Raw genomic sequence first — 18,868 nt, forward strand, 5'->3', positions numbered from 1 at the left:
ATTAAAAGTGATATTTTACTGTGCATTCTGTGTTCCCAGATCTAAATCCTTATTGTATCTTTAAATTAGCTGTAAACTTATAAAGAGAGAGGAAAGAGTTGATATAGAGAATATGTTGAAATTGCTGATAACAAAAATGATGATGAAGATAGATGATCTCAAGAAACTAGTGATAAAAAGCTGTGGTCTCAAGAAAACAGTGATAGAGCTGGTCTCAAAAAACTGGTGATTAGGTAGAATGGTCTTTATAAACTGGTCATAAAGAGAGGTGGCCTCAAGTAACTGGCGATAGAGATGGTCTCAAAAAACTGGTAATAAAGATAGGAACTTTAACTATTTTCCGTCCACTCTATAGCAGATTTACTGCTACAGGGTAAATGTTCTGTGCAAAATCACGTATATAAACATGATATTGCATTTCCGCCACTGGGGGGCGAGCGCCTGCTGCCGGAGTATCACTTCTGCTGTGACTGGACACAGCAGAAGCAAATCAACAGGTGCCGGCCAATGGCACCTGTAGTCCGCCGAGGAGACGAACAAAACATGGCTCTGCCTATGTAAACAAAGCAGAGCTTTGTTATGTCAGCGACCAGTAAAAACAGCACACTGTACACACAAGAACACTGGCGAGGCACACAATTAACCTTTTTGATTGCCCTAGATGTTTAACCCCTTCCCAACCAGTGTCATTGGTACAGTGTCAGTGTATATTTTTAGTACTGATCATTGTATTAGTGTCACTGGTTCCCACAAAGTGTCAGATTGTCTACTGCAATATCGCAGTCCTGCTATAAGTCGCTGATTGCCACCATTACTAGTATTTTTTTTTTTTAAATGTCCACTATATACACACTGCCATTTGTAGACGCTATAACTTTTCTGCAAACCAATAAGTGTACACTTATTGGAATTTTTTATTTTTACCAAGAATATGTAGCAGAATACATTTTGGCCTAAATTTATTAATTTTATTTTTTTTAATTTTTCTTATTGGATATGTTTTATAGCAGAAAGTAAAAAAATGCTGTTTTTTTTTAATGTCTGTGTTTTTTAATTTATAGCACAAAAAATAGAAAACCTAGAGGTGATCAAATAACACGAACAGAAAGCTCTATTTGTGGGAAGTAAAAGACATACATCTCATTTATGTACAGCATTACATGTCCACACAATTGTCAGTTAAAATAATGCAGTGCCGTATCACAAAACATGGCCTGGTCATGAGGGGGGTAAATCTTCCAGAGGTTAAGGTGATTTTCAAGGTCAAATTGGCTTCTCACTTTCTGAATTTGCCCCAGTACTTAAAGGGAAACAATGTAAATTATAAAAATAGGTGAACAGGCAGGACTTTTAATGCAGAAGAGACATGCTACATATGCAACTTACTGTAGAAATATAGCAATCCCAAAGCTCACAGAACTCCTGTGCATGCACAGGAGTGACTTTGTATCGGCCCGGTCAATGAAAGCGGCCAGTGCGTGACACCTGGAAGCTGGCTGCACGAAGATGTCAATGGCCATCGGGGAGCTCCAGGGCATTGCATTGCTGGAGCCAAGGTGAGTATAGTTCTGCTTTAAAAAAAACATAGTGACGTTTCACTTTGCAAAGAATATCCAATCACGTGCAAGGAAAAAAAAATATTGCTTGCACATGATTGCAAGGGAACTTGCCCCAGAGTTTAGTGAACCTCTTCTGGCTTTCATCATCCAATCATTTGAAAGCAAAAATGCTGTATTTTTTTTTTTAATTTTCCTTCTACATGATTGGCTATTTTTTGCAAGTTCAAACTTCCAACACATTCACTAAGCTCCAGGACAAAATCCTTTGTGAGGCTTATTTCCTATCGGTAAATCAACCTCAAGGTCTAAGGAAACTGGTGTTTTAGAGAGATGTTCTTGAGAAACCAGTGATAAGGGATATGTTTCAAGAAACTGGTGATAGTTTGCCTCTACAGACTAGTGATTCAGAAGAAAGGTCACAAGAAATTTGTGATAAATAAAGGCAGTTTCAGGAAACCAGTGATAGAAATGGTCTCAAGAAACTGGTGATAAAGAGAGATGCCCCCTACTGGTGACAGATATCTCAAGAAAATGATGACAAAGAGAAAGTCTCAAACTGGTGATAAAGAGAAACGGTCTCAAGATCTATAGATGAATTGATTTATTGGTATAATGCAGTTGTAGGGAGTAATTGAAGAATATGTCTTAAACTTATGGTCCAAACACAAAAGCCAAGTTTTGTCCAATCACATATTTTGGACCATGAGGGTTGTTGTTACAAGAATTAACTGAAATGGTATCCAAATCACCTTCATAGCATTATTGAAGAGTCTTCCCACACTGCGGAAGCAGCCAGTCTCATTACGATGATTCTTCAGCCAGGTAAAGGATTGTTTTAGGTGGCTTTCATCTATAAATATATAAGGCCGAGCTTTGCTAAAGGACTTCACTACAAATGCTGACAGCCTGTAGAAGAATGCAATAAATGTATTTAGGAGAATTGTCCTGTTATAATAGAAAACAAAGCTAACAATAATAATCAATTAAACAAAATAGTGAGTAAAACTTTTACTTTCAAATAGACGCTAAGATAAATAATGAAGATGATATGGACCATAGCCGGAAAAACAGTGTCTAGCTCTTTCATATCCTTTGGACAGAACCTTTACTAGAGTGATTTGTATGACTCTTCAAGAACGATAATTGAAATTAAATTGATGACTTGCAGAGACGTCATCGTAGCCTTGTGTGGTTTGGTAAAAAAAAAAAAGTAACACATTTTTGGTTTTGGGTTTAATACTAGTTTAACGGGAATTACCATGCTATTATTATTTTAAAACTGAACTCCAAGCAAATAGCTAACTATACAGAAAAAATATTGTACATAAATGAAAGTTTAACCTGCCAAAGGATGTGTCTTTCAGTCCATTCAGGCCTAAGATTTACATAGCTTTATCTGGTAGAAGGAGCAGTGATATTTCTCTGCCACTGTTCAGATTACAGACCTAAGCCTTCCGCTTGCCTGTGAAGAAAGAAGTAGCACCCTCATCTCTGTCATCCTGCTCTCTCCTATCAGCATGTCTTATGTTTTCGCATGAGTACATCAGCACACCTGACTGGTCCCTTGTTCTACTTTTCCCTCTCCCAGTCTGAGCTCTGCTGTAGGGTTTTGCCACTAGTTTTTAAAAAATGTACTGTATATATTTCAACTATTCATGTTGCATTACGGAACTATATGTATTCTCTCTGACCTTAACTGAATTGTGTTGCACTTAGTGAGTTGGGATTTGTTCACAAGATCTTATTAAATATGTATAGCATAAGTGTCAACCGACACTCTGCTGGAATTACAAGTGATAAAAAATGTGGATGGACAGCTAAGTAGCCCAGTGATTATCTATGATACATTCAGTATACATTTTTTATACCAAAAATTGTTATGCATGCATCAAACATAGGAGAAAGCATATATAATATAAAACGTGTGTGTGTGTGTTTTTCTTTTGTTACTGGAAAACATTTATCTAGGTTTTGGCATTTACCATGTGTTGCCCTCGCGGTCACTTTTTCCAAAGGCACTGTATGACCCATCATCACGCTTGTATGTCAACTGTCGCTGATATCCTAAACAAAATACACGCATAATGTATACTGTCCATTCAAAAAGGTTTATGATAAATATGTTTATACTTAACTATGTAAGCATCAAGAATCTACAAATACTACCAGATTGTAGATTTAAAATAATTTAACTCTCTATTGGCCGGCTATAACACACTTTGGCTTATGTTAAGACTGATGGAAAGTAGAAGTGCCTGTATAGAAAACAGGTATAAGGTAACATTTAATTTGATGCATACTATAAAAATGACTGGGCTCAGATGGTTTTTAAAGGCAATTATTCCACATTCCACCATGCCAAGATTTATACATAACCCTTTCGCAGAGCAAAGAGGTTCTCAACACAATGGTGTGTTACCAAACGGTTTCAGATTGCATTATTCCTTTTAATGATGGCTGTCCCAAGAATAAATGAGAACAACACTTGAGCACTTTGTAGCTTGAAGCTCAAAACTCCAAAAAAGTGCAAAACTTCAAAAATAAATTGTTCTCATGGTGCCTGTTCACCCCTGATCACATGAACAAGCACCACAGAGAACAAAATATTTTTTTAAGCTTGCTCGTTTTTGGAGCTTCGAGCTAGAAATTGCTCAAGTGTGAATGCAGCATAATTTGTAATATTCCGCATGGCCAATCACTTACAGTATATTTTGCTGAAATGTTCCCAGTGATATAACTGCTGTATGGCGGCTGAGCGTTGGGGTTCTGAGATGAATCATCTTTACAAATCACACTTCACTACAGATTTATCCAATTTGGCCATATTTGTTTTATAGCATGATTATCTGACAAGCATTGCAAATGTTCACACTAGCAGATATTTTAGACTTACCGTATTTTCCGGCGTATAAGACGACTGGGCGTATAAGACGACCCCCCTACTTTTCCTGTTAAAATATAGGGTTTGGGCTATACTCGCCGTATAAGACTACCCCCCTCTTCCAACCAATCACGGCAAGCAATGTACCAGTATTTTCTGTGCACACTGTGCACACTGCATACAAAGCCTGCTTGGATTGGGTGGGTCAGCTCTCCCTGCCTGCCCAGCCCTGCCTGTCTCCAAGATACCATAAATTGCACAGAACTGCCACAGACATTATAATATTAATAATTACCGTATCTCATAGAAGTTAAGGGGACAAGGTCGGATGCAGCAGTACCATACCGGTACTTCCGAGCTGACACTTCTGCACATGTCTAGGGCAGCAGTAGACGATCACTGATCACCATTCCTCGCAGAACTGCATGAGACGTCGGATGCAGCCGTTCAGTGCTCGATTGATCGTGACTGAAACTGTGACATGCGCAGAATCACTGTGTATCTCTTCTCTGCATATCACAGTTTCAGTCAAGCTCAATCGAGCACTGCTGCATCCGACGTCTCATGCAGTTCTGCGAGCTACGGTGATCCGCGATCGTCTACTGCTGCCGAAGACATGCGCAGTAGCGTCAACCCGGAAGTACGGTAAGGTTTCAGCACAGCACCCGGCGTATAAGACGACCCCCGACTTTGTAGACGATTTCCAGGGGTTAAAATGTCGTCTTATACGCCGGAAAATACGGTATATTGGAAGAAATATTTTTTTTTAATAAATAAGAAACCGCACTACATATAAAGTCTCACCACTCTCTAGGAACTTGATGGCTTTGCTCTTGATCTCATCGGTTAGCTGATGAGTCTTTTCCAAATACTGCAGAATGAAGATATTGGGGGCAAAGAGGACCATGTTCTGTTCTCCACACCCATATGGCATGGCCAGTAGACGGTCCAGGTTTTGCAATGCTGTGCCCATAATATCTCCTGTAAGGTTAAAGTATAGGAAAGAATAATTTATTATATGTACATATATAGCATCAACAATGTATGCAGCGCTTTACATATATATTTATATTATATATTCACATCAGTCCCTAACCCTCAAGGGGTGTACAATCTAAATTACCTAACCTGCATTCATACATACACATACTAGGGCCGATTTAGACCGGAGCCAATTCACCTACCAGCATATCTTTGGAGTGTCGGAGGAAACCGGAGTACCTGGAGGAAACCCATGCAGGCACAGGGAGAATATGCAAACTCTAGGCAAGTGATGCAGTGGTTGGGATTTGAGCCAATGACCCTAGTACTGCCAGGTGGAAGTGCTAACCATTTAGCCACTGTGTTAGATGTTAGTGGAAAAACATCAACTTGAGCACCATCTTGAGGTCTAGGCTAAAAAATTGATGTTTGGAATGTAATTGTGACTTTTCCAAATTAAGAATTTTAGACAAGACAATGAATTTTCTGCAGTTACTTTTCATATTAAGCTTTGACCAGGATCACTAACATCTGTGATGAGGTCAGTTTAAAAAATTACACTGCTGTAATACATTTAGTCTATGTCAGAAATCTCAGCCTAGGGTGCAATACTTCTAAAATGCTATGCTCATTGCTAAGTAAATTTCTTTCTCTCACCCAACACAGTCACATAAGCTCTTTCAGAGTCCTTCAGAATGTCCATAGGAACCTTTAGGGAAACATCCTCTGTCTTAGTGTTATCTGAAATATCAACATGAGAGATAAAAGTTCCAAAAAATAAACAACCACATGCACATATGCATAATGATAATATAAAAATGAGGACCTCAGACCATTTAAATTATTACAACAAAATTAAATTAAATTCCTACCAATACTTTTTTTTCTACCTTTGGCTACAGTGGTGATGGGTTGGAGTTTGTCAGGTATTTACCGCTGAGTCAACTATCATGTGAAGTTACAGTGGACAAAGGCCAGGTGATATTTTATCTATTGGGTGAGCAACATAGACCCCACCCCATCCCACAAAGCCCCTCCTTTTTCCATGTTGCAGCAGGTGAGAAAGTCTGATTAGCCCTGACATACAGTATACATAAGATGATTAAGTGTGTCACCTGCTTCACCGTAAGAACTATCAAGAACAGGGGCGGACTGACCATTCGAGTACTCGGGCACTGCCTGAGGGCCTGGGGTCAGTAGGGGGCCGCATGAAATGCCCCTGGTACCTTTTATAGGCTTTTTTGGGTGTGCTTTGAGTGTGGGCAAAGACACAGGGGCCCCATGATCCCCTATTGCCCGGGGGCCCCATGAGTTGTCAGTCCGCCCCTGAACAAGAATATTTTTGATAAGAATTTACAGTTGATTGCTGTTCCCAGTAATGTTCTCCTCACCTTCTTCTTGGATGCAGAGCAGAGAGCTGTGCGATTTCTCCACCAGAACTCCTCCGGGCTGTCAGAAGAAGTAAGTCGAACAAAGATGTCACAATGTGAGAACATCTGGCGATGGCTTTAATAGAAGACATGTTACTACTGAACAGATACAGACTAGAGGTACACCTACCTATTTTAGAGTAAACCAGGACATATATGGACATACTAAGACAAGGTTGCATGTCACCTCTCTGAAGATTATAGGATTGATTATTACCATTTGAATATTTTTGATTAAATATAAATATTGGCTGATTATTGGGTGTAAGGAAGGATGGATTTACTTCAGTAGTGTATGGCAGCCAGTGCAGGCTTAAGTATGTGCGCATGCATAGGGTAACTGCCATACGCAAATTACCAAGCAGGCATGCTAGCGCAAAGATTAGCATGCATGTTTGGCACTGATATCGCCACCCAGTAGCCTATATACACTGACACAATGCAGAAGGAAGTTACTTGGTGGGCTTCAGCTTGTTCCTGTTTACTGTACAGAAGGAGGTCCTGATTCCCCTATATAGATCTTTAGTGAGACCTCATTTAGAATACTGTGTCCAGTTATGGAGCCTTTGCTTACAAAAATATATTGATCGATACAATGAGTCCAAAGAAGGCAACAAAAATAGTGAAAGGTCTGAGGGATAAAACATATCAGGAGTGACTTCAGGAACCTAATATGTACAGTCTGAAGGAAAGAAGGGAAAGGGGTAGACACAAATAAAAACTTTAAATACATTATGGTGAATAAGGTTCCTGAGGGCAGTATTTTTAATATGAAATCAAAATCAAGAATACGGGGACATGACCTTAAACTACCTGACGAAAAGTTCAAAACTAATCTTAGAAAATATTACCTTACTGAAAGGGTAGTTGGAATAAATTTGCAACAGAGGTAGTGAGCCAGTCAACAGTAAATAGCGCCAAAAATTCCTGGGATAAACCTAGATCTATACTTGGACAAAAAAGGTAACGAAAAAAAATACAAAAACGTGTATAAACAAAGAAAAAAAAAAAGGGCAACCTTGGTGGCCCACTTTTCTTTTCTTTTTTCAGCCATCACATTTCTATGTTTCTACCTGAGACTTGATCTACTGATTCTACCTTACTGTACATGACCCGGCTTGCCTCCAACCTTTCTCTGGGCTTTTGCCTCTTTGCTGTGACTTTGGCCTACCTTCTGCCTTGTACTTTGCCCAGCTGTTACTGAATTTGTGTTGTTTCCTGAACTTTGTATTTGCTTCCTGATTTAGTACTATGCTGCTCAACTGTTCCTGACCTCAGTTTGTGCTCCAACTCTATCTTTCCCTTCTGATTCGGTATCCACCCTTGGCAACAGCCTCAACGTAGTTCCTATAACCTGCTGCAATACCACAGTGTTCCGGAGCTTGGTTCCTGCTCTGTGAACCTCAGTTCTCTACTCCTTACACCTGGAAACAACACAGATCTGGTACAGCATGCAACTCAAGCAGTCATGCCACTCTATGCCCTCTCAACTCTGTCACCAGCTTCAAGAGTGTTGGGCAGAGATGCAAGAGAAGTCCCCTCATCTACTCAGTCTCTACAAGGGTGTACATGATTTTGGGTAAAGAACAGTGCTCAGAGAGTACTAATATCTTCAGAAGTGTGTTAGTCTCTTTCCTATAATTAATTGATTATTTTGGATCAGCCTAAACTAAACAACTGTTATGAACATGTAATGTAACGCCACTTCTGGTCACTTACCTGTACAAGTAAGGGTTTTACAATGGTATCAATGGCCCCTTGTTTGGGAACAATCGGTATCTCATTCTGACACAACTCTTCAGTGTTCACAGCCTCAGTTCGCACTGTAATGTTTACTTCTCCTGGGAAAAAATGAATCATCACATATAGGCATATAACTAATAAAGGTTCACTTTAACCCCTTGGCGCTGAGTGTACGCAAATTGGACTGGGCTATTTTCCATGGGGCTGCTAATTTGTGTACCTGCCTTTTTTGCTAGGAGTGCGCCACGCGGTGCGCTCCCGGCACAGAGAATGGTGTGTCAGTATGAGCCCCGGGTCCCGATCATTAGAACTCCCAAAACTGGGTCACATGATTGCTGTGAAAGCCTGTGTAGACATTACAATGATCAGTCACTGTGAAGCCCGCCCCCCTTGTTTTCTTTCTCTGGAGGCGAGAGATACATTGAATCTCTCTCTGTCCCTTCAGAGAGCAAAAAAAGTGTTTGTAAGAAAATAAAAATAATAATAAAAAAATAAATAAAAATACCTAGATCAAGGTTTGATCTAGGTGAGTGCCAGGGTTAGTATTTTTATTTTTTATTTTTTAAATTAGTATCAGTGGCAGTGGCAGGATAAGAAGTAAAAAGCAAAATGTGCACTAATGTTTCTGGGCCGTATTACGGGTGCAAACAACAACTAGCATACACACATGTGGTATCACTGCAATCATCAGGAGCAGGAAAAATTATTTTGGGTTGTTCTTTGGTGGTTGGCTATGATAGTAGCAAGAAATAACAATAACATTAAAAAATGTTTTTTTTTTCATGATTTTGGGTCAGTTTTGCTTTGATAATAATAATAAGAAAAAAAAAATCAGGATATACCCATTACTATTTACCACCAAATGAAAGCCCAATTTGTCCTAAAAATAACAAGGTATAATCCACCTGTATTCACAAAGTAGTTGTGATGATTTGTACAGTTTTGTGAACACATGTCAAAGTTGCAAAATTGTGCTTAGGCTTTAAGATTTGTTTTACCCTTGGGCATAAAGGGGTTAAATTAGCATTGAATTTAATACAAATATATACTATAATTGTTCTGTCCTTGATACAAGTAACAAAATTGGTTCTGTGGAAACTCTTGATATAACCAGGCTAATTACCAAAATGTCTATAGAAAAAGTTGACACCAGCAATGACAATCAAATACATAAAAATCATATAGCTCTTCTTTGTAAATACCACTGAGTTTATTGAGCAATGGGCAGCAAAGTGAAATGCATTTAAATTTGAAGCTCAGCAAAAATAGCTAATTCAGAAATTTCTGCATAGGTAACATAGGCCATGGCTTAGAGTGGCAGGGCTGTCAGGGATGGCACACAGCCACCCATTGTAAAAGAGACCAGGGATACATCCTGGATGGGAAATGTGTGTCCCCATTATTTGGGTTACGGTTCCTTTAAGGGGGGGACTTGAATGCACTTAGGAGTACTAAGGTGTTCTCACGCATGCAGGATGAGGGGTTCCTGTTGGAAAGGGGGGTAAACTGACTTGCGGTTTGCCCAGGATTGGTAAGTCTCTATATGGGATTCAGAATTTGGAGACTTAGAGAGACTTTGGTTGAGATAGAGCCTCCAATCCTGGGGACTTTGGTCCTGAAAGGTGTAACCCTCCTACAGGGGACAAGAAGGAGTCAGCACCTGTCAGCGAGGTGGCGTGTGATGCAGGTCACAGCTGTGAGAAAACGTGGAATGGCTGGTGACTGAAACACGGTTTGCTGAGTCCCTGAAGCCTTGCTGCACCCTAAAGCAGTCAGAAACCTTAAACCCTGGTGTGGATGGGTATACTGGTGGTGAGCCATTGTGTTGTTTTTCATGATGCCAGAATTATGGACTGTTTACATTTACTTTTGCTGAAGAAAGCGGTTTATGTGCTTGCCTTATACAAACAATAAGGGCTGTTTTTATTTTTAAAAGCAGCTAGCTGGTGACCCCAAGCTCCACATAATACACCATACACAATTTGTTAACAAATGACTGTGACATCTAATCTTGCTAATGTGATACAACAACTAGCCAGTCAACTATGGTAGTAGTGGGTTGGCAAAAAAATGTGCCTTGTTGGGCAGAAAGTATAAATCTGGCTCTAAAAATTGCATTAATAGTAATTAGTATTGAATACAATTTTAATAAACTGCAGGAACTAACTGAAACTGATATTTCAGCAAAGTCCTATTAAAACAAATTGACTGCCTCTCTAAAAATATGTCCCACTGTTCATGGGTAGATTAATATGAATGGAATATAGTAATTTTCCTTTACTAGTATTGATGATAAGGACTGGACAACAAATTCTCTAGTAAACCATGAGTAAAACAATGTCTAATTTTGGATTGAAAAATCCCTTCTCACCCAGTTTGGTGGCTTTCAGGTTCCAGTAGAAGGTTTTGCTTTCATCGGCACACAGACAGCAGCTGTAAGTACAGTCTGTACAAGGTGTCGGATTTAACTCCTTCGTGGGGCCCAGCGTGACTTTAATCTGTCAGCAAAAATTTTTAAAAACTACCATAAAATAAAGTTTACACATTGATGTTTTCACAAGTACTCCAAATGTGATAGTTATTTCCGAGAAGCTGCAACTTTATAACATTATGGGCTTTCATATGTTTATTTCATTTGTCGAATTGCTCACTTGGAATTCAACCAAAAAAAAGCATTATCAGTTTGTAATAAAAATACATATAGGGACTTTATTAAACCAAATAAAATACCTATGCATGCTTTAAATAACAATATCAAATATTGGCAATAATTATGCCCTGTCATGCATTTTGACATGTGCTGCACTGTTCTTTACATTTCACATCAATGTGCATTGCAGTCAATGTACATACATAATTTGCCAGCAGACCAAAGATCTTCAAGTCATATCCAAAAGTTTCATTGAAAGTGATCACATCACAGAGGAAGAGTGCAATGTTGCACAGGCCGAGCAGGACCCCTTAATCAGGCATGTGCATGGCCCTGAAAAATTGTACTCTTCCTCTGTGATGTGATCACTTTGAATAAAACCATTGAATATGATTTGAAGATCTATGGTGTGCAGGTAAATATGTACATTGATCTGTGAGTGACGTTTCCAGTCTCCAGTTGGCTGTTGCTTCATCACATGGAAAATGTGCAAAACACATGGTAATGTACATTATGCATAATGCACGCTAAGTGCCAACATGCATTGACTTGTTTCAACATGCTTTACATTGTCAAATGCATCTCCACTGATCTCATATAAGGCCCTGTTTACATCTGCTCCGGTCTGGTGTGTTATGTTGCATGTTAATATACCGGTATATTAAAGTAGCCCAGTTATATGAATGTGCTGCCAATGCAACACAACGGACCAGAAAATGAACCTGCACTATTTTTTTCTGGCTTAGTGCACCACAAAGCATTGTGACGCATGGAGCCTTTGTGAGCATTTCTACACCACTTCAGGGCTTCAAGAAAGCTGTTTGAAGATTGCTGAAAGCTCTGTAAATTGCTCCTTATATTATCATTTATAATTAGAAACCTGTGTGGACAAAGCCCTAAAGTATTACTAAACCCACAACAGTAAAATCTTTCTGTATATGCAGTAAATCATGCTTGCTATACTCACTTTGGAATCTAAGGGGTTAATCCTCTGCTTTTGTGTAAAAAGGCTGCTTGATCCTGTTTTCTCTGATCCTCTCCTTTTACTGTCCCTAATCCAGAGCAGTGACAAGTCTGGTGTTTGGTGTGTATTGCTAGGGAGTTTTTTTTTTTGAGGGTGCATGTGATCGGCACAGGGCCAATCAGCACTAGAGGGTCAGGGGTCTTGCAGCCTCATAGGACAGTCAGATTACAATAAAAACTCCTCCTACAATATTAACCAGTGCTCCATCTGACACTGATAGAAGTCAGAAGACTGCTATATACTGCTGATGAAAAAAGGAATTTTAGCAGTTTATATTTACTAAAAGAATTGCACTTCAATGTTCTGTTACTGTGGGAGACCAAATATACTGAGTGCAGGGTCCTGGGTTTAGTAATGCTTTACTGAAGGCAAGTCTGAGATTAAGTAGATTAATATCATTCACATTACTTCAGTTTAACTAACCTTAATGCACTGCTTGAGATAGTTAAACACAGAGGCTTTAAGAGTAAAAGTTTCTCCTCTCACTACAGAATATGGGAGGGTGAGATCTACAAAGAATGGCTTGAAGACCCGAAGAGAGACAGGAGGAGACAGGCCAAATCCACTCTGACCCAAACATACGGCCCCGGCATTCCAGTCTGTGATGGTGTCTGGAGTCTTACGATGGAAGTGAGTACTGCCAGAGTCTCTGGACAAGACAAAGAACAACAAAGAATATAAAGTTATACTAATAAAAGTAGCCAAAAGCTGGAGTATAAAAAAACTTTATTTATTGTAGCCAGGTTCCTTCTTCCAATGGCTTGAAAAAAAATGTTTTCTACTGGCCCCTTAGCTGCATGTTGATTAATTTGACACACTGCATACATAGGAGCTTTCCCCACTTCCCATTCATTTAATGGGTGTCAGAATGAAGAGAAAGTGAGTGCAGGTTCCACCCTAATAAAGATTCAAGTGGTAATAAAAAAATATTTTGTGGTATAAAAACACTGGTGTGCATGGAGCCTGAGGCATTGGGGTTTTCTTCTTGGTGCTCTATATCCTTCACTCCGCTTTGGTTTAAAATTGGATCATTTGACTCAGCTTGTCTTTAAATAAACTGTATGGCCAAAGGTTTGTGAACACTTGACTTTCATGTCTACTATGTGGTCAAAAGCATGTGGACAGCCCTTCAAATTATTGTGTTCGGGTGTTTCAACTATACAGTAGCTTACTGTTATTGCTGAAACATACAAAGCCATTTCACACAATTGTGGATTACCAACCTTGTGGCAATTGTTTGGGGGAGGCCCATTTTTCCCAGCATGATTTTGCCCCTGTTCATAAAGCCAGGTTCGTAAAGATCTGGTTTGTCGAATTTGGTGTAATAGAACTTAAGCGACCTTCACAGAGCTCGGCTCTCATTCTTACTGAACACCTTTGGGATGGGTTGCAACCAGGTGTTGTGAGCCAGGTCTTGTTCAAGGTCAGAAGCTGCCCTCACAAACATATCTTTTTTAAAAAAAATTTTTAAGTATTTGTTGTGACTGATCAAACTTCTGGCTTAGACTCAGTTCACACTAGTGCACTGGCACAACAGCCCAATCGCAAAATACAGGGAAAAGGTCCCTGGACCTTTCCAGAAATCTCAGCCCGCACTGAAAACCACACTAACGGTACAAACAGGGTGCGATTTCCAGTGTGGTAAGATTAATCGCACCTGCCACAGGTCTTGCATTTTATGTGCGGGTGGCTGCAGTTGCGGGACCAAGTGCGGGTCCCACAGCGGCTTCCACTCGCACTAGTGTGAACACTGGTGCAAAGGGCTGTCTTCACCTGAACTAGATGTACAGCTGTTCCATGCAGCCCATTGATGGCAGGCTCTTGAAATCAATGCAGGTGGCTGGCTATAATAGACTGTGTTGTAATCTGTGCATCGGACCGGCTTAGATGTACACCTCGGATACACTTGGAGATTCATGCAGGCCCGCTGTCATTGATTTCAGCAGGCTGCCTGCACAGGACTGCTTGGAATACCTGTGCATTTCAGATGGGTAAAGACAGCCCTTCATACGGGTGTACGGAATGGTTCACCCATGTGATCAGGTTTAAATGGGCACAAATGCTCACAGACGCAACAACAAAATCTTGTTATAGGCACAAGCAGGTGGGGGGTATGCCATATTAATGCCCATGGTTTTGGATTTGGATGTCCAACAAACCTTTATAGGTTTGATGGTCAGTTGTTCACAAACTTTTGGCTGTATATTGCATAAAGGGGATCACTTGTCTGTAATTTTATACCTGGACATCACTGAGGAAAGAAATAGAACTTTGATGATGTAATTAGTTTTATTATTGTAAACTTATATGGCCCTTTTCCTTACTGGCCTGTCTAAACAAATATACATTTTTTATTTTAATGACAGTAGATGGTTTGATTCCTATATTGACACAAAATCTTTTGCCTATATGGCAAATAAAGGAATGACGCTTAAATAGTTGACGATTCCACGCTAAACTATCCTCTACCAGACATGGACTGATTCCTAAAGTACAGTTAGGTCCATATATATTTGGACACAGGCACAATTTTAGTTTTTTTCAGGTATTTACCAAAACATATTCAAGCTATAGTTATTTAATGGATATGGGCTGAAAGTGCACACTCTCAGGTTTAATTTGAGGTTATGTACAATTGGAGAAAGGGTTTAGGAATTACAGCTAGAGTAGCCTTCTCCCCTTTATTAAGGCACCAAATGTAATTGGACAATTGAATATAATCATGAATAAAATGTTCATTTTTGATATTTTCTTGAGAATCCTTTACTGGCAATGGCTGCCTGAAGTCTGGAACCCATGGACATTACCAAAGACTGGGTTTCCTCCTTTCTGATGCTTTGCCAGGCTCTAACTGCAGCTGTCTTCAGTTGTTCTTTGTTTGTGGCTCTTTTTGCCTTTTCTTTTTGCCTTCAGCAAGTGAAATGCATGCTCAATTGGGTTGAGATCAGGTGACTGACTTGGCCATTACAGAATATTCCACTTATTTTCCTTCAAAAGCTCTTGGGTTGCTTTTGCAGTGTGTTTTGAATTATTGTCCATCTGTACTGTGAAATGCCATCCAATCAACTTTCCTGCATTTGGCTGAATCCGGGCTGACAGCATATCTCTAAACACTGCAGAATTAATCCAGCTGCTTCTGTCTTCTGTCACATAATCAATAAACACCAATGACCCAGTGCCACTGGAAGCCATGCATGCCCATGCCATCACACTGCCCCCCCCCCCATGTTTTACAGAGGACATTGTATGCTTTGGATCATGAGCTGTTCTAAGCCTTCTCCACACTTTTTCCTTCCCGTCATTCTGGTACAGATTAATCTTAGTTTCATCCATCCAAAGAATACTTTTCCAGAACTGGTCTGGCTTTTTTAGATGTTTTCTTGGTTCTAGAACTGGTCTGGCTTTTTTAGATGTTTTTTTGGCAAAGTTTAATCTGGCTTTTCTATTCTCCAGGCTTATGAATGGTTTGCACCTTGTGGTTAACCCTCTGTATTTACTCTCGTGAACTCTTCTCTTGATTGTAGACTTTGACAATGATACGCCCACCTCCTGGAGAGTGTCCTTCACTTGTCTGGATGTAGTGAATGGGTTTTTCCTTTACCATAGAGAGGATCCTGTGATCATCCACCACTGTTGTCTTCTGTGGGCATCCATACCTTCTTATGTTGCTGAGCTCACCAGTGCATTCTTCTTTCCTCAGAATGTACCAAACTGTTTATTTGGCCACTCCTAATGTTGTTGCTATCTCTCTGATGAATTTGTTCCATTTTTGGAGCCTTACAATGTCCTGTTTCACTTGCACGGACAGCTCCTTTGAACACATGATGTACATTCACAGCAATAGATTACAAATGCAAATACCACACTTAGAATCAACTCCAGACCTTTTACCTGCTTAATTGATGAATTGATGAATTGATTGGCCAGGAAACAGCTTTTGACTCAATTGCCCAATTACTTTAGGTCCCTTGAAAAGGGGGGATGGCTACTCTTAAGAGCTGTAATTCCTAAACCCTTCCTCCAATTTGGAATTACATACCCTCAAATTAAACCTGAGAGTGTGCACTTTCAACCCATATCCATTATATAACAATAGCGTGAACATGTTTTGGTAAACACCTGAAAAAAAATCTAAAATTGTGCCTGTGTCCAAATATATATGGACCTAACTGTATATCTAAATGCAAGAACAGCAATGTAATGTATTGCATATACCAGTCATTGCGTTTGCTGGCTGCATTTGTTTTCTTTGTTTGTGTCAAATACATTGTCTGCAAGTAAAGAATACCTGTTGATCCTGTCAGTGTACTTGTATCTTCCTGTGCACTGAACTGAAATTTTAACAGCTTTCCCTAGCTATCTTCTGTGGGTTACATAATCACTTCTCCCTATGTTATATAGGCAATGAAAGAAGCTGTTTACAGTCCAACAATGTCAAGTGTCAAAAATGCTGCTCCTCCATAGATAGAGTGCAGTGGGTGAGCATAACCACCACAGGACAGAAAGTATGTTACTGGCAGTATCATCAGGTGAAAACAAAGGATAGATAAATTAAAGCGAATACAGCCACCATATCTACTGACTAGTAAGGACCAATCTGTTACACTTTGTTTTTTTAATGTGAAGTTCATCATAGGTAACCAATCTAATAATAGGGGCAAAAGGCAGACACCTTGTGGTGCTTTTAAATATATTGGTAATCAGTACCTAGATGAGGTCCTCTAGCACCTAAGATGAATATGCCAAAGTGTACTTCCCCATGAGTTTAAGAACATGTGTGCTATGATGGGGTGGTTGCACTGAGTGCTGTCTGAGCTAACTCTACCTTTTTTTTTTTTTAACAGAGCTGAGTTTTAGTACAAGCTGTTTGTTGCTGAATTAGGTTTCTTTTTTAGAAGCTAAAAGACATATTTAATCAAATTGGTGCTTTTATGTGTGTCAAATTTACAACAGATGATTTCATGGCATTATTCAAATTGCTTCCAGAAAAGACTCGGAAGGGTCTGCTCCTGCAATGTATACATAGTTTGTATGAGTGTAAGAAAATTTGTTTTGTGTTTTTACTGCCATTTCCTCACAAAATGGTCTGAAGTGTTTGATTTTAACACTTTCAACGTGTAAAACATGTTATCTCATTCATTTGTAGTTAAAAGAGTATGGGTTATGTTTTTTGTTTTTTTTGTTTTTTTTTAGAAAATCATTCCTACCAAGGTTGATGCAGTATCGGTCCAATGCTGCACCTGTACCCACCAATCCTAAAGACTGAGAACTGAGCGATCAAAGTCCACTGATCACTCAGCCACCACTGTGTTCTTCCTCCCCCCACCCCTTTGACCTAAATCCCCCACAGACACACACATACACACGCTCATAGGGTGGTGGGGGAGGCTGGCTCAGGCTCCCAGCGGTCGATAAGAGGCTGAGCCAGGTGCTGGTCCAAACTTCTGTTTGGATCCCGACCATATTTTTGGGATCTGCCCTCAGCCTGGAGCGACTCTGTGATGTCATCTGACAGCGGGCTTCAGTGAACTACAGAAGTACAGCCAAACAAGCTTTGGCTGTACCTCTCCTTTAACAATGCCCAAAATTCCAGTACTGTTACTTTAAATGGCCAGATGGCAGTGTATGCATGCTGCAACTGACATGTCCGATTCTTCTAGGCTGAAAATAGCTCCCCAAACTCTTCAGAATGGAGCAGTACAAAGCGTTAAGTCCACAGCTGAGCAAATTGACACTTACCCTACTGCTATAAGTTCCCATATCCAGGTTTCAGGGAAATACGTTCGGATGGGCTCTTTTACTTTCTCTTTCTCTTGTTCCGTATGCTCTATGCCATTTATTACCTTAGAAATTTTTGATCCAGGTGATCTTGCTCTATATGTATCAGCTGAAGAAAAAGTTGATAAAGTAAATGCATGTATATACTTATTTATATTGAGGGTTCTGAGTAAAGTGTGTGACCAGACATTTCAGGAATCCACAGGAGAACTTTACCTCCCCACATCCCATTGTTCTATGTGATGCTCTATGTTTTGGGCCATTGCTGACCATACATTATAAAACATAACTGAAAGGGAAATGTTTTTTGTATCCATGGTAACCAGGTCCTTCTCTAAGCTTTACAACCTTGCCTGGAAAAAAAGAAAAATTCTGCTGAGAACTCCATCCATTTATAACCTTTTATATGTAAGGCCATATGTGGTGAGGCTTTGGGGGAAAGGTCAAACACTGATGGGATAGACTTACACTAGAGAGGACATAAAGGACAAGTTCACCTTTCAAAATATGTTATATGTTACACCCATATTCAGGGTGCAACATGTTATGAAAGGACCAGACCCCAATCCCCCATTTTGACAGGTAGCGGGGGAATCTTCTCTCCCCGCAAGCTGTCACAATTTAAAAAAAAAAAAACAGTATTCCTGTCAGCGTGTAGCTGCCTGCCCATCCGAGGTAGGAGCACACAGATACACTGACAGTGTGCAGGAGATTTGCATGGCACCAGCGATCTGCAGATCTCCCAAAACAAAAAATAGTAAATGCACATCTTTTTACCTGCAAAAGGGGAACTTATCTTTTTGGTGTAGGCTTCAGGGCTGT

The 18,868-nt window shown here is 39.8% G+C and overlaps 1 protein-coding gene across 1 annotated transcript in view; it reads right to left on the reverse strand.

Annotated features, from left to right (window-relative positions):
• Nucleotides 1-18,868, reverse strand: part of LOC149449761 (alpha-2-macroglobulin-like protein 1) — a 125,162-nt gene that overhangs the window by 36,156 nt on the left and 70,138 nt on the right. The window contains exons 18-26 of the mRNA XM_089692748.1: nt 18,008-18,155; nt 12,692-12,917; nt 10,966-11,092; nt 8,571-8,692; nt 6,813-6,870; nt 6,079-6,162; nt 5,245-5,421; nt 3,542-3,623; nt 2,309-2,465 (exon numbers count right to left, since the gene is read on the reverse strand). Of these exons, the coding sequence (XP_089548874.1) occupies nt 2,309-2,465; nt 3,542-3,623; nt 5,245-5,421; nt 6,079-6,162; nt 6,813-6,870; nt 8,571-8,692; nt 10,966-11,092; nt 12,692-12,917; nt 18,008-18,155 (1,181 nt within the window). The remainder of the gene's footprint in view (nt 1-2,308; nt 2,466-3,541; nt 3,624-5,244; nt 5,422-6,078; nt 6,163-6,812; nt 6,871-8,570; nt 8,693-10,965; nt 11,093-12,691; nt 12,918-18,007; nt 18,156-18,868) is intronic.

The sequence above is a fragment of the Staurois parvus genome, unplaced genomic scaffold, assembly GCF_062004578.1.
Source record: "Staurois parvus isolate SC_StPar_1 unplaced genomic scaffold, SC_StPar_1.0 ptg000604l, whole genome shotgun sequence".
NCBI classification, from domain to species: Eukaryota; Metazoa; Chordata; class Amphibia; order Anura; family Ranidae; genus Staurois; species Staurois parvus.